This window comes from Staurois parvus, unplaced genomic scaffold (genome assembly GCF_062004578.1).
Source record: "Staurois parvus isolate SC_StPar_1 unplaced genomic scaffold, SC_StPar_1.0 ptg000154l, whole genome shotgun sequence".
NCBI classification, from domain to species: Eukaryota; Metazoa; Chordata; class Amphibia; order Anura; family Ranidae; genus Staurois; species Staurois parvus.
The window spans coordinates 22,319,848-22,342,083 of record NW_028317950.1 but is presented as its reverse complement, the minus strand read 5'-3'; the positions used below and the strand labels follow the sequence as shown (position 1 = coordinate 22,342,083).

Sequence of the window (22,236 nt, the reverse complement as noted above, 5' to 3'; positions counted from 1 at the left end):
AGTATTTGAAGAGAGCAGACATAGATTATATAGACTGTGAAGTTGTCAGTTACTGGGCAGCTATGACTTTGAATACTAGCTGATCCCTATCATAACAAAGGAGGTCGGAGTACTCATTGATTGTATGTAGTGATCAGGCAAGATATATTTCCGCAAGTTTATCCATGCACATTTCACAGTGAAAATCACAGATTTCAGGAAAAGATCTTAGCAGATGTCATGAAGAGTCTTACTTTTGGTCTATAGGCTCCAGCAGTTCTAGGGCTGGCTCGATTTCCTTCTCGGGCTCCTGTGTCTCCACTGTGGTGCTGACAATAGCAATGTACTTTCCTTGTGCGGCCACATTGTGTGCGTAGGAGATCATACACACATAGATGTCTGCATTGGAACATAAGTGCAAAGTTTCCTTGTTATTGATGATCGAATCCTCATGAGTCTGTACAATTAACAACTCCATCGTTGTTTTATTGGTCTCACCTGATTTCCTGTTGACCTGGTTCTGTGGAATGATGATTTGGCAAGAGTTGGCATCATTGGTGTTCTTGATAGGATGACTCAAGACGCAAATGACGCGTATGACCTGACCAGCCTTGCGCACTCGGTCGGAAATGTAGCTGGGGTCGCATATCAGCTGCTTGCAACGTGCCACCTACATGATACAGGCATAACGTGATAGTTATGTTCCCTTATTCTTGAAAGAAGTAAGAGTTTCAGATCTCACCAGATGTCTACACACTGCCCAGAAACCCCCCAGACATCTAAGTACTGCTCAGGAACTTCACCACATGTCCAAACACTAAGAGCTCAAGACTCATTCGGACGATGCTCAAAAACTCACCAGACCTTGACGTGAATTTCTGGCTAGGTTATGGACATTTGTGTGTACTACTTTTTAAGATGCAGTAAATAAGCACTCCAGCAATTGATCCTTAAAGTTTACAGCAAAAGCACTTGTCTAACTAGTTCTCTCAGCAGCTTAGCTCATCCTGCTCTCCCCTCCCAGCAGCCTTTCTCACTTTTAATCTGAAAAAAAGACCATGTACATTGGGGGAGGGGGGGGGGGTTAGGCCTCTTGCACACCGCAGCTTGAAAAAGCTCAATACAGCATTTTTTTTAAATTTATCTAAAATGCAACCCATTGTTTAACCACATCAATACCAGGCACTTTTACCCCCTTCCAATTTTCAGCTTTCAGCACTGTCGCACTTTGAATGACAATTGCGCGGTCATGCAACACTGTACCCATATGAAATTTTTATCATCTTTTTTACACAAATAGAGCTTTCTTTTGGTGGTATTTAATCACCACTGAGTTTTTTATTTTTTGCTAAATAAAACAAAAATTTCTGAAACTTTTGAAAAAAAAAACACACTTTTCTTCGTTTTTTTTAGCACACTGTGACCAAAGCAATACAATGTAACCATAGTAACATTGAACTACTCTGGGCAAGTGATCAGGATTTTTCTTTTTTTTTTTACATATTATGATTGCTAATATCAATGTATTTCATTGATATTTGCAATCATTGTTACTGAATGAAACTTTTTCATTCAGCCTTTTGTTGTGATTAGCTGTGATTGGGCAAAGCTGATCACATGATACAGATGGGCTGTGATTGGGCCTGTCTGTACCATGTGATTGCTTTGACCAATCACAGCTAACAACATAATTGTATACAATGGATGGCATGACAGAAAGCCATCCATTGTATACAATTGACATGTGATCTGCTGTGATTGGTCACAGAGGTCAAATGACACTGGCAATGGGCTGGTGTAGTGATATGTCATCGGCTGTGTCCCGTGTCACAGCCGGTGACAGATTGTGCCGCTGCGCGGCCATGTGAGTGGCTCCTTCTGACAGGACGTCATATGATGCCCAGTCAGAAGGAGGAGTATCCCGCCCGGCCTATAGCAGATTGGGAAGGTGTTAAAATAAACTAAAAGTCCTCCAGAGTGTATAACCCAACACCACACAATGATGTAAGTCCTTCAATGGATGTGGGATCAAACCAATCTCCTAAACTCTTCACCACTTGTGTCCATGAAAAAGTGCGCACTCACCAGAGGGTTGTGACACTTCTTACAGGTAGGTCAAACTGTGTATGATCTCCCAAGGGTGCTTAAGTCAAGAAGATCCAGATCCTTCTTCAGACGATCAGCTTAATATAGCACACTCAGTAATGAAGCAAGGAACATCCATTAACAGCATCTAAGTGTAGTATTTATTTATGGTAACGTACATATAGCTTATATCAGTATATACAGCCTCTATTAGATGTTAGTCACCGCACCTACTCCGTTGGCCGCCATGTGTTCCAATCCTCTATTCCGCAGGTCAGACGTCACTTCCAGGTCACGTATGACGTCGTGTCACAGTGACTAACCTCTAATAGAGGCTGTATACACTGGTGCCTGTATTTTAAGCACTTTGCAATGTGAGTGTATATTATTTTTTACTTTTGTATGTGTGAGGCCTTCAATAAATACTACACTTAGGCGCTGTTAATGATTGTTCCCTGCTTCATTACTGAGTGTGCTATATGAAGCTGATGGTCTGAAGAAGGATCTGGAATCCACTTCTTGTATTAGGCACCCTTGGGAGATCATACTCAGTTTTACCTACCTGTAAAAAGGGGTCAAAACCCTCTGGTGAGTGCGCACTTTTTTTTATGGCCACAAGTTGTGAAAAGTTTGGGAGATTGGTTTTATCCCACATCCACTGAAAGACTTACATCATTGTTTGGTATTGGGCTATGCACTCTGGTGGGCTTTTAAGTGAATTCATTTTGTACAAATATGTGCACATGAATTTTTGATGTATTACTAGGAATATAGCAAGTGCCTATCTTTATATATACCATATGGTATTACTATTTAGGAACTTGCATCTAATGTTCGGTATCTAATATTTATCTAGATACTGCTGAATTTAAGGTTCCATTATACTTCTTAAAAACCTTTAAAACTTTCAGCCACTGATTTGAAACCAGCCAGATATTCCGTCACAGCTCAATGTTCCAACAGGCCTACAGGCACTGTTTAGAGATTCACCGGATGTCTAGACTCCAACAGTAATTTTACTGAAATCTATTTACAATTCAGCAACCCAGGTCTTGTACTCTTTATAAACATTTAAGAAACTCACAGACTTTGAAAATCCACCATTAGCCCAAACATTAAAACACTACATTTTGATATCCTCCAGTCACTGGTTCAGAACTTACCTCTCCCTCTGACTTTACTCCCACCACCTTTCCTTTCTCCATTACAATCTCATCTACACTCTTGTTTAACATGTATGTTCCACCATAGATCGCGCTCAGCCTGTGAGAATAAACACAGTCAAAGACTTATTTGATGTCTAAGGGAAGCAATGAAATGTCCAGGTATTACAGAATAAACAATGACCCAAACAACTGACTAGTTGCTTAGAGCAACTTAAAACCCCCCTAAATGTTTGATCTGCATTTACATTTATTAGACCCAATGTCACCTCACCTAGCAAACCCTTGTGGCAGTTCACCAAGTCCATACAAAGGGTACAGGTAGGGGCTCTTTCCATATCTCGCCAAAGACTCACTGTATAGTTTGATACGATTTATAGTTTCCAGGCATGGCTGATCCAGGTAGCTGAAATAGAAAAAATACAGATTAGCAATGACCCAAACACAAATTATATTTATTGGACATTTCATCCCCCCCAAGGAAAGGTCTGACTCAAAGATTAAACAGGACAAGACACCATGCAAATGCATTTTAATAAATCTACCTACTCATCAGTTCGATATAGAGCCAGAGCGTGTCCTGTAAAGTCAATGACGTCCTGGCCTAAGTCAAATTTTTTGTAGACGTCTCTCATGGTTGTACTCTTGGGATCCACTCCTTCGAATGTCTTTGAGTCATTCTCATCAAAATTGGCCACAAAAACGAGGAACTTGCGGAAGCGTCGCTTCTCAAACATGCCCATGAGGTCTGCAGAAAATCAAGTTGGTGGAATGGAATTAAACCCAAGTCCCAACCCCATCTTTAATCCAATATAATCTGACATATGTTAACCTTTCTATATTTTACGATCACCCCATAAAAGAAAGCTGTATGTGGCTCTGCTATAATAGAGATTTTGGGATATAATTACAGTTCCAGTAATTTTCCTGAGGTGTATTAACAAGACTCCAATGTTCACTTACTGGATGCCAGAGCCTCAGTCTCGGTTGATGGCACCTTGTAGATCTTTCCTCCTTTGTAGACAAAGCTCCCTTCCACTACTTTGAAGTCCAAATAACGAGTAACTTCAGTGTATAGAAGCATCTTTACCAGCTGGCCTAGAAAATTAAGTGTAAAACAGAACTATTATTTGTTTATATTAGGAAAGTTGATTATTCTTACTATGTTCTGAGAATACGGTCTCTCTCGGGTCTGTGGTTCCCATATTAACTATATTCTCGTTATACTTTCAATGCTGCAATGGAAACATAGTAGGAACTGGAGAGGAAGAGTGAGTTTCAAGGTCCCAGAGTCTGGAGAAAGAGTGGAGAGGCACAGAATCCAAGTTGCTTGAGGTCTAGTGTGACGTTTCCACAGTCAGTGATGATTTGGGTAGCTGCTGGTGTTGGTCCACTGTGTTTTATCAAGTCCAAAGTCAGTGTAGCCCTCTACCAAGAAATTGCAGAGCACTTCATGCTTCCCTCTGCTGACCAGCTTTATGGAGATGCTGATGTCCTTTTCCAGCAGGACTTGGTACCTGCCCACACTGCCAAAAGTACCAATACCTGGTTTAATGATCAGGGTATCACTGTGCTTAATTGGCCAGTAAATTCGCCTGACCTAAACCCAATAGAGCATCTGTGGGGTATTGTCAAGAGGAAGATCAGAGACACCAGACGAAACAATGCAGACAAGCTGAAGGCCACTATCAAAGCAACCTGGGCTTCCATAACACCTAAGCAGTGCCACAGTCTGATCACCACCATGCTACGCAGCACTGATGCAGTAGTACATGCAAAGGGAGCCCCGACCAAGTATTGAGTGCATACTATACTGTACATGGACATACTTTTCACTAAGCCGACATTTCTGTATTAAAAATCCTTTTTTTATTGGTCTTATGTAATATTCAAATTTTTTGAGATACTGAATTCTGGGTTTTCACTAGCTGTAAGCCATAATCATCAAAATTAAAAGAAAGAAATGCTTGAAATATATCACTCTGTGTGTAATAAATCTATATAATATATGAGTTTCAACTTTCTGAATGGAATTACTGAAATAAATAAACTTTTTGATGATATTCCTATTTATTGAGAAGCACCTGTATTGATGCATTTTTTACTCCTTTTATAAAGAAATCACAGTTTTATTAACGGCTAAGCAGGTTTCCATGGCTTTGCCTCAAAATACCAGGAAATCTGTAGTAAGACATGATGATTGTGATCTTTAGTTAAGATTAGAGGTAACATGTTTGTTTGTTTTATTCCTCAACACATCCTGACATGTAGTCATGTATGTAGTGACTCTGAAGCCAACAAACTTGAAACATGGTTGTCTCATCCCCTGCATTTTACAGCCATGATGTTATGCCCATTGCTGCTTTGAAATACAAAGTGGAATAAAGAAAAACTCAATGACAAACATTTAGAAGTTCAGTGTAGTGAGACCAGTAAAACAGGCATTTTTATACTCACAGTACATCAGGTTACACTGCTGCCTACTGGATGAATGAATACTGGCAAAAAACATTGTATCCCAGCCCAGGATAACCCCTCTTACTACCAGGATACCTCAGTTTTATAGCAAAGCTGTACAAAGAGGGTGGAAAACAGTCTTGACTGAAGAAAAAATAAAGAGTAAGGCTTCATTCACATCAGTGCTGAGGCCTGAACAGCAGACACAACCATTTCCTAATCAGACATACATGCATGGGCAGGTCCACCCTTGCACTGCTGCTAGAGCGGGTCTATCCAACTGCAGTTGCTGGACTACCATTCAGTAACATAGGCTACCTGCACGCAGCTCCAGCTGCATAAACAAATCGCTCATTCATGCTGGACAGGCCTCAGCGCCCATGTAAATTAAGCGTGAGAAAAAATGTGCTAGCAAAAATAGATTAATCTTTTACATAACAAAGCTGAAAAAAAAGGTCCACCCTCCTAGGACACTAGTGAAAAAACTGAGGCATGTTGGTAGTAGGAGGTTGTTTTTCTATGCTGGCCTAAAGTTTTTTGTTTCCCAGTGTTCAATCCACTTGGAGGCGGTGAATGACTGTGTCCATCAATGAATGAGAAAGAAAGGCAGCTTTTGATTGGTTGACTGAGCTCACTGATTGTTTCCTTTCATACAATTTGCCCTTTTTAATACTTCAATGCATTGATAATGTGTAAGGGCATTGACCTAGATATCATGGTTAATGTGTTTCCAGCAGTCAAAATGATGAAAGGTTGCTAATCGGTTGCTACTAGGGTTGCCACCTCAAACCAGAACACATATTAACCTCCCTAGCGGTCTGATTATGTTCATATTTCTGTGCTCAAAGCGGTACATTTTTTTGCATGTAAATATGTTGTTTTTGTATTGTAGGCCTGTAATTTTTAGGAATAACTCACTGAAATCTGTCTGAACAAGAGTCTAGTAAACATCCCAGGTATGTTACAATTTGAAACACGAAATCATAAATTATAATTTAATAAATAATCATAAAAATAATAATATTACATTTAATTCAATAATATAATCAAACCAAAAACACTGAAATTTGAAATATAGCGCCAAGTTCGCACATCACTGAGCAAAAGTCGCAAAATCGTTTTCAGTGTCTGATGACGAATTTCTCCACGAATCATTATCACTCAATTCTGCAAGTAGTTCTGATTTACTATCGCTGTTCTCTAGCTGGTCTAAAACCGCTTTTGACCTAAAGGGCGCTTTTTGGACGCCAACGGTAAAAATGCAGGCAGGGCACAGGACAAAGCACTCAGGACAAAATGTATGTGAAATGGTTTGATACAGTAATGTTATACTATGTGATTTTAGTGAATGTCACTTCTACAATTTTCAAATTTCCCACCGTTCCGTCCCTGTACGTCCTGACGTCGCAGGGAATGAAACCTAGAAGACAGATGCCGGCATCGGCCGGAGGACATTGCCGGGGATGCTGCAGGGGGGAAATCGCGGGAGCGCAGGAAGAGGTAAGTGAAGAAGAGATCCCAGAGCAGCGCTGCATGGTATTCCCGAGTGTAGCTCGGGGTTACCGCTTTTGGTGCTGAAACTTTACCCCGAGCTACACTTGGGAATACTGCCAGGGAGGTTAATTACACAGGTTCTGTGGCTGATTAAGGTGGTAATTAAACCCACTTAGCGCCTTATCTGCATTAAATTAGCCTCAGAACCTGTGTAATTAATATGTGTTCGGTTTTAAAGGGATGAGGTGGTAACCCTAGTTGTTTTACTTTGTGCGCGGCAGACCCATGGAGTGTTGGTCATCCCAACAGTAGGTATGACACTTACTGCTTTTGCACCTGTGTATGTAATGGTGATGTGAGGTTCTGCAGACCTCCCAAAATAAATGGAGTTGGCAGGATGAAGCAAGAACTTTGGAATAAAAGCTCAGCATAAAAAAGACACTTTCATTCATCTGCCTGTGAATTATTTAATATGCCTGTGCATGTGCAAAAACCTATAAGATGGTCCCTTTTATTCCCCGAGAGCAGTATGTGTTAGTGAAAGCCTTCTAACGGTACTTGCACATGCTGGGATGACACTGATCTCATGTTTAAAAAACTGAAAAAATGAGAGGAAACAAAACAGTTCCTTTGTTGCCCACAGAAATATTTCTCGCTACTGCAGGAAGGGGGGGGGGTTTTAAGGTAATTGCTTTTTGCCAACATTTGGGTACTTCTGAGAAGTAGATGTAAAAGTGAAGCCGAACAACTGAGGAGTATTTGTGGCGGATTAGGTGGTAGACCAACAGGGGAAGATTAGAAGTACCCAGGAAAGCAACCATTGTTTGCATCACAATTCTTCGAAGCCCCGCACTGACAAAGCTGACACAGCTGCAATCCAGGCGCTTCCTCTTCTGTGGCTCGGTTTCAACATTGTGTTCAGATTTTGTTTCCTGTTTTACAACAATGTGCAGTCATCATTTTTGTTTTTGGTTTACTCAACTTTTTCATATTGTGGTTAACTGCAAAGCAGACCAAAAGGGCATGTTTTTTAGCAGCTTTGTTTTCTTCTTAGACAGAAATAAAGACACTGTGGGGGAGATTTTCCAGAACTGGAGCACTCAGCATCTGGTGCAGCTGTAGCCAATCAGTTTCGATTAGCCAATCATCGTAGCCAATAATTAGCTGTAGCCAATCAGTTTCAATTAGCCAACCATCGTAGACAATAATTAGCTGTAGCCAATCAGTTTCAATTAGCCAATCATTGTAGCCAATAATTAGCCAGTAATCAGCTGTAGCCAATCAGTTTGGATTAGATTGTTTAATAAAGAATATGTAAACCATGGGTGTCCAACCCACGGCCCCAGAGAGTTTAGCCTGAGACCTGGGGCCCGTCTGGAGGAACACTAGGGATACCATGCAAGTACAGCAGCCAACGTGGCCGACACAGGCAAGCCTGTCTATAGGGATGTTAGGGATGCCATGCAAACATAGCAACATAGGCAGCCTACATTGTCAAGCCAGGAAAATGCCTGTCTGGAGGGATGCTGGGGCTGCCATTTTTGCAATGGCAGCAGGGAATGCAGGGGCACCAAGTAAGTAGATGCTGTATTGTTGGATCTAGGGGGTGCTGGGGTGGGCTGTGCCCCCCCAGATTTTAATTGGGCCCCTGCCCCCCAAAGTCAACAACCTACAATCCCCCCGAATACAGCACACAATTAGGCTACATTCACACTGGCAATTAGAACTGGCACAACTTTTAGCGGCAGTTCATTATTATTATATTATCTTAGATTGTAAGCTCCAAGGAGCAGGGCCCTCCTATCCCTCTTGTATTGAACTGTATTGTTGCTGTATTGTCTCCCGTTATATTGTAAAGTGCTGAGCAAACTGTTGGCGCTATATAAATCCTGTATAATAATACAGCTCCTTGAAGCTTACAATCTAAGAGATCCTGTGGCTCTGAGCAGGTAGGTGCAGCTATTTGCAGCTCTCTACACAGCCAGCAATTACCTGTGGTTATCACTGTTGGATGCACTTTGTCTGCATCCAGGAGCTATCACCGCAGGCAATCACTGGCTGTGTAAATAGCCGCAAACAGGTGTAGCTGCTGGCGACCTGTTAGACACCCCTGATGTAAACCCAACTTTCAATATTCCTGCTATGTGCCTGCTGTACCATGTACTTGTATGAAAAAGTATCCTGTTCTCTTTATATTGCTTCCTTTGTGTGAAATCCCTTGTGTTCCTGCCAGTCCCTCTGCTTTCCTATTATAAACTGACCACACTAAGCAGTAGAACACACTGTGATCAGTTCTCTACCTCTGCTGGAAACTTAAGTCTGCTCTCCTCCAATGATCAGACTTCTGCTGGCACAACTCCCCCCTGCACATCCTTTCACTGGGATGACCGGTTTGCAGCTGTTTCTCCTCCCCCAGCTCTTATGCAGCTAAGAAGAGAGAGTATGTGATCACTTATGAAAAAAAGGGGGGAAAAAAAGTTTTCTATAATGTTTTTTACATATATATAAAGCAGTCCATTAATTTAGAATGTGCTGCCAAGCACAGCAATGGTACAAAAACAGGACCTGATTTTTTCTTTTAACACCGCATACCACACCACGTGGTTTAGGGTCCTGTCACATGAAGCAGACCCATTTAGCGGATCCACTTGCTCAGCGAGGGATCTCTTTGCTGATCCTCGCCAAGCAAGCGGATGACAGCGCTGTATCTGCTTCGCTGCTGCAGAACAGACACAGAGATGCTCGCTCTCCTCAATGGGCGGTCGGATGAAAACAGACCGCCTATCCACTTTCATCCGACCCGATCCGATGGACGGAAGGGGAATTGGATCCCTATCCGTCCCTTTTTGGCGGATCGGATCAGATGTCGGCGGGTGTAAATGGACACATGTCCGTTTATACCCACTGCTCCATAGAGGAGAATGGTGGATCTGATCAGGTCCACTTTAAAAAACGGGCAGGCAGAACCGATCGGAACGTCCGTGTGAAAGAGCCCATAAGCGTTGCGGTGCGGGCCCAACTGCACCTACTCTAATCGGCACTGGAATACCATTCTATATGAAGACTGCACACAGTGCCACTCGCTCACGCAATGCACAGTAAAGCACGTGTTACCATAATGCACTGGTGTGGAGGGGGGCCTTGATGTTAGAGACAAATTTGAACACTGCACCTGTTCTGTGCAAACACTTAATTCAAGCCTTTCAGTAGATCTCCTTTCCACAATGCATATGGGATGTAGTACAGTATATACTCACCATTAGCCATGAGAAACTTGGGGATCAGGTCCACATTCCAGTCCCGTCCTCTTCCCATGCTCTCAGGGGGCCCATCATTGATTTCAAACCTTTTATAAAGCTGTAGGTAAAAAAGCAGGTTATAAACAATATACAAGATAAGGTACCTGGCCATGCTGGATCTAGTAGTTTATGCAAAGCTTGCCCAAGAATGTGATACCTATTACATGGCTATAAAGTGTATCTAAAGACAAAACATTTTTTCGAGTCTAAATTATATAAAACCTAGCAGTTGTTAATTGGAGAGATTTCCCTTTACTCATTGTTCCAAGGACACAACAGGGAGTAAGAGAAAATGTTTCTAAACTAGGGGACATCCCATCTTGGACAGATGTTACAGGTAGAGGTGTCCCTATTAGGAGATTTCCCCTCCGCTACTGTTCTGGTGGCAACCCCAACATTTTGTATTCCCCATTATTTCCTTTACTGGTCACAGGACACAAAAAAAAGAGGATGAATTTCCCCAGTGGGGACATACACTATATTGCCAAACGTATTGGGGCGCCTGCCTTTACACGCACATGAACTTTAATGGGATCTCAATCTTAGTCTGTAGGGTTCAATATTGAGTTGGCCCACCCTTTGCAGCTATAACAGCTTCAACTCTTCTGGGAAGGCTGTACACAAGTTTTAGGAGTGTGTCTATGGGATTGCTTTCCAGAAGCACATTTGTGAGGTCAGGCACTGATGTTGGGCAAGAAGGCCTGGCTCGCAGTCTCTGCTCTAATTCATTCATTCAGTTCTATGCGGTTGAGGTTCAGGTGCAGGCCAGTCAAGTTCCTTCACCCCAAACTCACTCATCCATGTCTTTATGGACCTTGCTCTGTGCACTGGTGCGCAGTCATGTTGGAACAGGAAGGGTCATCCACAAAGTTGGGAGCATGAAATTGTCCAAAATGTCATGGTATGATGATGCCTAAAGCGTTCCCTTCACTGGAACTAAGGGGCCAAGCCCAACCCCTGGAAAACACCCCCACACCATAATCCCCCTCCACCAAAATCCACCATAATCCCCCCTCCACCAAACTTAACACTTGGCACAATGCAGTCAGGCAAGTACCGTACTCCTGGCAACCGCCAAACCTAGACACGTCTGTCGGATTGCTAGACAGAGTAGCATGATTTGTCACTCCAGAGAACACGTCTCCACTACTCTAGAGTCCAGTGGCGGCGTGCTTTACACCACTGCATCTGACGCTTTCCATTGCACTTGGTGATGTAAGGCTTGGATGCAGCTGCTCGGCCATAGAAACTCATTCCATGAAGTTCTCTACACACTGTTGTTGTGCTAATTGGAAGGCCACATGAAGTTTGGAGGTCTTCAGCTATTAATTCTGCAGTTGGCGACTTCTGAGGACTGTGCGCTTCAGCATGCGCTGACCCCGCACTGTCATTTCACCTGGCCTACCACTTCATGGCTGACTTGCTGTTGTTTGTTTGGACCACCTTAGTTCACTAAAACCTGGAGATTAGAGTTAAATGTAACTTGGGCTACAACTGTTTTACTTTCATTTTTAAGTAGATAATGGACACAATCTCTGACAGTTTTTATTGTTGTCCTTAACCCAGTAGAAGAGCTTTCCTCTGACTTCCTGTCCTACTCACCGCACAGGAAGTGAATCAGAATCTCCCCAATGGGGGCCATGACAGAATTTCTAACCCATCTCCAAAACTGATAACAGCCCAACTTCTTTTAAAACAGCATAGCCCACCTGTAAATATTCTGAATTTTCTCTGCACCCATGGATTGTTTCTATCAGTTTCTCCTATAATTCTGCACATTTTCTGAGCCAACAGTTATTTCTCTATACATTATCTTTGCACCACCCACACTGTGTACTGCCTCCACCCTATCTCAGTGCCTGGACTATGAGACTATTAGAAATATGGTGTATATAACAACCAGACAACTTGCAGATTTGAATTGACAATAATGCTTGAGAAGTCTATTAAAGCACCGTCACTGTCAGGGGAGAAATTTCGGTTTGTGTAAAGGTGACCGAGGTTGTAGCCAAAGTCATTGCAAACCATGTAACTGTGATGAGACCCCCGCCATCTATGGGGTACCCTCCTGTCTAGATCAACACAATGTTTTCTCCAGACAGCAACTGTATCTAGCAAACCATCCTGGATAACTGCGTGCATAAAGAAACAAAAAACTGCGCTAGAAATTAGTGCCAAACAAGATATGTGAATAATATTCAAATAATTGCTGCCACTTATAATAAAATAATATAACCAGAAACTTCAAAGTGATTCAGTAGCACAAAATAACACATACATTAAAAATAAAACTCTTAATGTGAAAAAGTTCAGAAAAAGTCCTTAATAGGACCACAGAATAAAACTCTTAACCACTTCAAGTCCGGACACTTTTACCACCTTCCTGTCCAGGCCAATTTTCAGCTTTCAGCGCTATCACACTTTGAATGACAATTGCACGGTCATGCAACACTGTACCCATATGAATTTTTTAGCATTTTTTGAGACAGATAAAGCTTTATTTTGGTGGTATTTATTCACCACTGGGATTTTTATTTTTTTTGCTATGTAAATGAAAAAGTCCAAACATTTTGAAAAAAAGTGTTTTTCTTATAACATTTTGCAAATAAATAATATTTCATCATAAATCTTGGACAAAATTTATTCCGTTATCTTTTTAGTAAAAAAAAAAACAAATTAGTTTATAACCAAAAATTATAATTTTTAAACATTTTTTTTTTTTATATTATTATTTATGGGTTTTATTTTACATACTGTAACCCTAGCAGTACAGTGTATCTTAGCAGTACAGTGTACAGCTTTTTTACACTGATTGCTTTTACACCCATAAAGGCTGTAAAAGCAATCATTTCTCCTTCTCTCTGGCTGCATTCTTGCAGCCATTGAGAACTACTGTGTGAGCTGTGATTGGTCACAGCTTGTCACATGGTACAAGCCTTGTACCTTGTGACCTCTGTGATCATTCAGATTTCACAGGTAGTAAGCAATGATGTCAGAAGTGACATCTTGCTTACTACTCTGCATGTGATCACTGATTGGCCAATCAGTGATCACATGATCGGGAACTCGCACAGAGGTCCCGTACGACGATCGGTGTTCCACTGTGTCTGGAGGACACAGCGGGCACCGGATCGCAGTGCTGCACACTCCCAGGGAGCGTGCACAAGCAGGGAGTGGGGAGGCCATTTATAAACGGCCACCTGACCCTGCAGTGCCACCGTCCAGCCGTTTATATACAACAGCCGGACGGGAGGTGGCTAATGTGAAAAAGTCCAGAAAAAGACCTAAATAGGCCCACAAAGTCTTCCAATTCTCCAACACAAGTCACCACGTGTGCAAAATAGATACAGTGTTCCCCCTTTCGGGCGTACACTCACCAGACTGCCATGCCCCCCATTCTCATGGTTGGCTACATAGCTTAAAGATGTATATCCTAAAGGAAGAGGATCACCTCCCATTCAATGACACTCGCCGTCTCCAATACACCAAGATCTCACTCACAGATGATTTTCATGGGTTGGTTGGTAATAGATATCTATTACCAACCAACCCATGAAAAACCATTCTGTGTGCTATGCCAATCTGGAACTCTAGCAGCTCTAGAACAATTCAGTGCACCATAATAAATTATACACAGACATATGCAATGCACTGAGGGATGTGGCCTGGAATTTTCATATAGAAACCAACCCAGGGGCATCCTCACGTTTGCTGTACAATTGCTCATGTTATGTTAGTGACAGGTCCTCTTTAAATGCATACAATGAAGAGATCAGTGGACAGGATGCGTACCTCCTCCAGAGGGGTGATGGAAGAGCTCTCTCCGCCATAGTAGGGGTTCCGATCCATGTGCAGGACCTTCTTTCCATTGACAGACATAATACCGGACAGAATACATTCCTGAAATGCACAGAATCCATGTCAGCCAGCTAAACACAACTCATCATTCCATTACAAGATTCACATAAGTTAGAGAAGGTCTTATCTACCATCCAGTATTTTCAATGAGTGCACATTATGGAATGTACATTTTCTTGTAACACTTTCCATTTGTACATTAACCACTTGAGCTCCAGAGGATTTACCCCCCTTAATGACCAGGCCTCTTTTTGCTACTCGGCGCTGCACTAATTCAACTGATAATTGCGCGGTCATGCAATGCTGTACCCAAACGAAATTTACGTCCTTTTTTTCACACAAATAGAGCTTTCTTTTGGTGGTGTTTGATCACCTGTGCGCTTTTTATTTTTCACGCTATAAACATAAAAAAGCCAAAAATTTGAAGAAAAACAATATTTTTTACTTTCAGCTATAAAAAATATATAGTAAACTCAAAGTTGATTATAAATTTAAGCCAAAATGTATTCTGCTACATGTTTTTGGTAAAAAAAATCCCAATAAGTGTATATTGATTGCTTTGTGTGGAAGTTTTAGCGTCTACAAACTATGGTATAAATACTGCAATTTATGCCATTTTTCTGCTATACAGCGCTGCGCTAGTTTAACAGACAATTGCGCGGTCATGCAATACGGTACATAAATGAAATTTACATCCTTTTTTTCCCCACAAATTGAGCTTTCTTTCGGTGGTATTTGATCGCCTGTGCGGTTTTTATTTTTTGCGCTATAAAAAAAAAGGCTGAAAATTTTGAGGAAAAAAACCAATATTTTGGACTTTTTGCTATAAGACATGTCCAGTAAAAAAAAATGCAAAAATCAAATTTAGTCATAAATTTCTGCCAAAATGCATTCTGCGACATGTCTTTGTTAAAAAAAAAACCAATACGTGTAAATTAATTGGTTTACGTGAAAGTTATAGCGTTTACAAATGGCGGGAAAGATACTGGGATTTTTAGGGGTTATTTATACTAATAATGGCGGCGATCAGCGAATTATGGCGGCGATCAGGGACTTATGGCAGCGACCAGCGACTTATGGCGGGACTGCGGCGGACATTCTGACATTGGGGGGTACTGACTTGGGGTCACTGACATCCCCAAAAAAACTAAAACAGTGATCAGTGCAAAAAAAAAAAAACACTGACACTGTACTAATGGCAATGGGGAGGAAGGGGTTAACTTTATTTTGCAGGGAAGGGTTATAGGAGTGAGGGGAGTGTTTTACTAGGGGGCGGGAGTGTGTACTGGGTGGGACAAGGCTGATCGAGAAAGAGAAACTGTTCTTTCTCGATCAGCTCATCCTCGAGCTGACAGGGAAGTGACAGACAGCACAGCTACTGCAGCTGTGCTCTCTGTCACTGTTTGCCGCCGATCGCCGGGACATAGCCACTAAGGAGCGGTTGTGACCCGGCGACTGACATCTGCGGCGGTGATCTGCTGAAGTCACAAGACTTCTCTAACTGCTGATGAGAAAAAGTAATTAGCAGGTTATATTTACTACAATAACTGCATTTCCATGTTGTGTGTACTGTGGGAGACAGATATAGTGAATGCAGGGCCTTGGGTTTAGTAACACTTTAATACTCTGCTGTAGTTTAGACTTTATGCTCAGATTTTCCCTATTGTGGATATATGTGTGTCAGACAGTGCAGTCAGCACCCTTGCTGAAAAGTGGTTCAAGAAATTAATTTGAAAGCTTAACTTTGGTCAGCTATAAAAAAAAACTCCATGTGGGCTGCCCCCTGTATATTAAAGTGACGGAAACTCTGACAATCATCTTTTATTTATTCCCTTTTGGTCTGTTTAAAATGCCATTAAAAGTGTTTTGTTATATCTGTTTGATAAGTAAAAAAAAACCTGCTGATCTCGTCAGGAATTCAGGGCTGTCCTGTGTCCTGTGGACACTTCCTGTGTTATCTTGAGGAACATGATTAGACCTCCTAGTTCTGGGACTAATCATCAACTAATACTTATGTTGTGAACATGAACAAATGGTCATGAAACGGTTTAGCAAACAAGAACTTGGTCATGGATGACACCACTTAGTCCACAAAAATGTGTTATCAGCCCACAGCAGGACTTAAAGCGGAGTTCCAGTTGAAAAAAATAAATGAATATCAGCAGCTACAAAAACTGTAGCTGCTGACTTTTAACATACAGACACTTACCTGTCCCTCAGTCCAGCGGTGTCCTCACCACCGCTGGTTTCACCGACCATCTTCTCTCCCTGGCGCAGGCATCTTTAGTGTGGGCACCCGGCTGTGACAGCTTGCGGCTTCATAGCCGGGTGCCCACTGCGCATGCACGAGAAGCGCTGCGCTTTGTGAATGGTTCCGTAGTCTTCTAGGACCTGTCACGTGCCCGTGGTCTTCTGGGACCTGTCACGTGCCCCGTGGTCTTCTGGGACCTGTCACGTGCCCCGTGGTCTTCTGGGACCTGTCACGTGCCCCGTGGTCTTCTGGGACCTGTCACGTGCCCCGTGGTCTTCTGGGACCTGTCACGTACCCCGTAGTCTTCTGGGACCTGTCACGTGCCCCGTGGTCTTCTGGGACCTGTCACGTGCCCCGTGGTCTTCTGGGACCTGTCATGTGCCCCGTAGTCTTCTGGGACCTGTCACGTGTCCCAGAAGACTATGGGGAGGGAGAACAACTTCTGTTTCCGATCGCCTTAGGTGATCGCAGTGGAAGTGGGAGCGGGTACCTGTCAAATTTGGGTACCCGCTCCTACCCCCGCGCCCCAAAGGTGCCAATCCTGAATGAGGAGCGGGGAACAAAGGCTTGAAGCAGAACTTCCCCTTTTGGGTGGCTAGCCATACAAAGAGTACATTTTGGCCAGTTTCTGATAACCCAGCCAAAAGTCATTCAGTGGGTGGTTCTCAGCTGCAAAAACAAACAATTCGGGTTAAAAACTGTCAGACAAACAGCAGCTGCAGCCAATCAGATGCAGATGTTATTCAGGGAATTTGACGGCTGCAGGGCCAGCTGTCAAAATATAAAAGTTGCAGGGAGATTCGTCCATCCGCACTGTGTAGAGTGGATGGAGGAATCAGATCAGGCTGAATGGAAAATATCTATATGTGTATGATCAGCTTCAGGAGCTGAACAAATTGATAACAGATATTTTTCTGCATTTGCAGGGTCTTCAAAAGAGATAAAACATCAGGACATGTGCACATATTGCAGAGTTGTACTGCATGTTCTTTTACATATAAAGTGGTTGTAAACCTTGTACATGAAATATGAACAAAGCATATCCCTCTATAGTGTGTGTTTGTCTCAATTAAGAATGAATTACTGTCTACTGCTTTGTTCCTCTGCTATCAGCATAAATCACTTCTGACAAGTTTTCCTGACACCAAGAGAAAATTGTGACAGGGAAGGGAGCTCCAGCAGATTGACAGCCTCAGCTCTATTCCTGTGTGCTTTGTGAAGGGGGGGGGGGTCTCTTCCCTCCAATCAGCTGTCAGAGCTCTCCTCATTGAGATCTGCAAAGTGTAACTTCTCTGTCCCCTTTTTTTCTGAACTCTCAGACAAGCTTTATAAATGCAATACTTTGAATGGGTGTAGAGAAGAGGAGACTGCAGATAAACAGGTACAACGTATATAGGAGGATTTGTTTCATCTCTGTGTATCACCCAAGACCAGTCACTTCACTGGGTAAATGTAAGGGTTTACAACCACTTTAAGGATCTAATGCTTATTTAGTCAAGGGGGCCTGTAAGCTGACCATACATAGATCAAAATTCAGCAAGTTTGACAGGGGCCACCTGAATTTCGATCCATGTATGGGCACTTGTGATTGTACAGAAGTCAAGCTATAGCCTGCAACTCTGATCAATGTATTCTGACAGTGGGGAAGTGTTCGTGCTGTCAGATACAATGACACAGCAGGCAGGATTCCCCCATCCACAATCAGTGTGTGGATGGGTTAGTCCAGTCAAGTCTTTTTTGTTTAGCCCGCTGGTTGAGCAAAAAAAAAAAAGGATTCATCTATGAGCTGCCTTAGTCTAGGTTCTTAATATTCAATAGTTCTGGTATGGATGGTATGGATGATCGGTCCTATGAGGCCATTCCTCTTTTCCAGTCTTTTTATCAGTCCCCTGCCACCATCACATAGAAAGCAGGACTAGCGGACAACTCTGGTCCTACATTATATGTGATGACATTGGCCTGAACCTGCAGTGAGGCCTGCGGTGAGGGTGAGGAAGAGTGCCAGCTGCCATGGACTGACAATGAACTTTCCTCAATGGAGGAGAGGGCAGAAGGGGGCGTGTCCATGTAGGATCATCTTCAGTGCAGCTGAGCCGGGAGACCCGATGTTGTTAACCCCCCACAGTACTGGAGGTTTATAACAGGGCGGCCCTGAAGGAAGATGTCTACAGAATCCAGCAGCCTGCACACCATGGGGCATCCTCCATCAGGGGTATGGAAAGGAACTAGAGCTGTAGAGGAAATACAAATTATAACTGTGACCCCCCAACACTCTCTAAAGAGACATCCTATTACTGTGTGACCCCCAACACTCTCTACAGAGACATCCGATTACTGTTTGACCCCCCAACACTCTCTACAGAGACATCCTTATACTGTGCGACCCCCAAAACTCTCTACAGAGACATCATGTTCCTGTGTGACCCCCAGCACTCTCTACACAGACATCTTGTTACTGTGTGACCCCCAACACTCTTTACAGAGACATCCAATTACTGTGCGACCCCCAAAACTCTCTACACAGACATCATGTTCCTGTGTGACCCCCAACACTCTCTACAGAGACATCCTGTTACTGTGTGACCCCCAACACTCTGTACAGAGACATCCTGTTACTGTGTGACCCCCAGCACTCTCTACAGAGACATCCTGTTACTGTATGACCTTCAACACTCTCTACAGAGACATCCTGTTACTGTGTGACCCCCGGCACTCTCTACAGAGACATCCTGTTACTGTATGACCTCCAACACTCTCTACAGAGACATCCTGTTACTGTGTGATCCCCAGCACTCTCTACAGAGACATCCTGATACCATGTGATCCCCCCAACACTCACTACAGAGATTTCCTTTTACTATGTGACCCGCCAAACTCTCTCTACAGAGACATTCTATTACTGTGTGACCCCCCCAACACTCTCTACAAAGACATCCCGTTACTATGTGACCCCCAACACTCTCTACAGAGACATCCCGTTACTATGTGACCCCCAACACTCTACAGAGACATCCCGTTACTATGTGACCCCCGACAATCACTACAGAGACATCCTGTTAATATGTGACCACCCCAGTCTCTGCAGAGACATTATGTTACTATGTGAACCCCAACACTCTCTACAGAGACATCCTGTTACTATGTGACCCCCAAACACTCTCTACAGAGACATCCTGTTACCATGTGATTCCCAACACTCTGTTCAGAGACATTCTGTTACTATATGACCCCCAACACTCTCTACAGAGACATCCTGTTACTATGTAACCCCAACACTCTCTACAGAGACATCCTGTTACTGTGTGACCCCCAACACTTTCCACAGAGACATCCTGTTACTATGTGACCTCCAACACTCTCCACAGAGGCACCCTGCTACTGTTTGACCCCCAACACTCTCTACAGAGACATCCTGTTACTATGTGACCCCCAACACTCTCTACAGAGACATCCTGTTACTATGTGACCCCCAACACTCTCTACAGAGACATCCTGTTACTATGCGACCCCCAACACTCTCTACAGAGACAACCTGTTACTATGCGACCCCCAACACTCTCTACAGAGACAACCAGTTAGTGTGTGACCCCAACACTATAGACAGGGACATCCTATTACTCTGTGACAAAGACTTATAGAGAGTGTCACAATGCCACGTGACTCCTCAGAGTGTCGTATTGCTTGGTGACACCCTGGCAGGCAGGTTTGCATGAGCGCTTATGTTTAGCTGGATTTCCAGGATGTGGAGATCCTTTCTGCTGGCAGAAACCTGACACTGATCAGTGAGTGTCCAGCCAGGGTAAAAGCCCCCACCCATAGACACAGACACCCGGTACACACAGGCAGGGTAAGAGCCCCCCCCCATAGACACAGACACCCTGTACACACAGGCAGGGTAAGAGCCCCCACCCATAGACACAGACACCCGGTACACACAGGCAGGGTAAGATCCCCCACCCATAGACACAGACACCCAGTACACACAGGCAGGGTAAGAGCCCCCCCCATAGACACAGACACCCAGTACACACAGGCAGGGTAAGAGCCCCCCCCATAGACACAGACACCCAGTACACACAGGCAGGGTAAGAGCCCCCACCCATAGACACAGACACCCGGTACACACAGGCAGGGTAAGATCCCCCACCCATAGACACAGACACCCGGTACACAGAGGCAGGGTAAAATCCCCCACCCATAGACACAGACACCCGGTACACACAGGCAGGGTAAGAGCCCCCCCCATAGACACAGACACCCGGTACACACAGGCAGGGTAAGAGCCCCCCCCCCCATAGACACAGACACCCGGTACACAGAGGCAGGGTAAAATCCCCCACCCATAGACACAGACACCCGGTACACACAGGCAGGGTAAGAGCCCCCCCCATAGACACAGACACCCGGTACACACAGGCAGGGTAAGAGCCCCCCCCCCCCATAGACACAGACACCCGGTACACAGAGGCAGGGTAAAATCCCCCACCCATAGACACAGACACCCGGTACACACAGGCAGGGTAAGAGCCCCCCCCATAGACACAGACACCCGATACACACAGGCAGGGTAAGAGCCCCCCCCCCCCCCATAGACACAGACACCCAGTACACACAGGCAGGGTAAGATCCCCCACCCATAGACACAGACACCCGGTACACACAGGCAGGGTAAGAGCCCCCCCCCCCATAGACACAGACACCCAGTACACACAGGCAGGGTAAGATCCCCCACCCATAGACACAGACACCCGGTACACAGAGGCAGGGTAAGAGCCCCCCACCCATAGACACAGACACCCGGTACACACAGCCAGGGTAAGGGCCCCCACCCATAGACACAGACACCCGGTACACACAGCCAGGGTAAGGGCCCCCACCCATAGACACAGACACCCGGTACACAGAGGCAGGGTAAGAGCCCCCCACCCATAGACACAGACACCCGGTACACACAGCCAGGGTAAGGGCCCCCACCCATAGACACAGACACCCGGTACACACAGCCAGGGTAAGGGCCCCCACCCATAGACACAGACACCCAGTACACACAGGCAGGGTAAGGGCCCCCACCCATAGACACAGACACCCGGTACACACAGGCAGGGTAAGGGCCCCCACCCATAGACACAGACACCCGGTACACACAGGCAGGGTAAGGGCCCCCATAGACACAGACACCCAGTACACACAGCCAGAGTAAGGGCCCCCACCCATAGACACAGACACCCGGTACACACAGCCAGAGTAAGGGCCCCCCACCCATAGACACAGACACCCGGTACACACAGGCAGGGTAAGGGCCCCCACCATAGACACAGACACCCGGTACACACAGGCAGGGTAAGGGCCCCCACCATAGACACAGACACACAGGCAGGGTAAGGGCCCCCACCATAGACACAGACACCCAGTACACACAGGCAGGGTAAGGGCCCCCACCCATACACACAGGCAGGTTGGAAATCATTTGGTAGACATACAACCAGCACTACCAATGTACTGACTCCCTGGCTGCAATCTGCCAGCCACCCATCAGCTCATTAACTCATCCAGCACCACGGAGAGAGCCAAACTGCTGGCTTGTTCCAAAGTTGCTCAGCAGCCAATCGCTGCTCACGTCTGCCTGTAGTAATGAGGAGTCTGATTGGTT

At 44.4% G+C, this 22,236-nt stretch overlaps 1 protein-coding gene across 1 annotated transcript in view; it reads right to left on the bottom strand.

The window, feature by feature from the left end:
• The window catches only part of GDI1 (GDP dissociation inhibitor 1), a 49,085-nt gene that overhangs the window by 22,829 nt on the left and 4,020 nt on the right, over positions 1-22,236 (bottom strand). Inside the window, exons 2-9 of the mRNA XM_089675231.1 lie at positions 14,270-14,377; positions 10,436-10,535; positions 4,191-4,325; positions 3,777-3,975; positions 3,502-3,633; positions 3,228-3,327; positions 478-649; positions 234-378 (exon numbers count right to left, since the gene is read on the bottom strand). Coding sequence (XP_089531357.1) covers positions 234-378; positions 478-649; positions 3,228-3,327; positions 3,502-3,633; positions 3,777-3,975; positions 4,191-4,325; positions 10,436-10,535; positions 14,270-14,377 — 1,091 coding nt within the window. The remainder of the gene's footprint in view (positions 1-233; positions 379-477; positions 650-3,227; positions 3,328-3,501; positions 3,634-3,776; positions 3,976-4,190; positions 4,326-10,435; positions 10,536-14,269; positions 14,378-22,236) is intronic.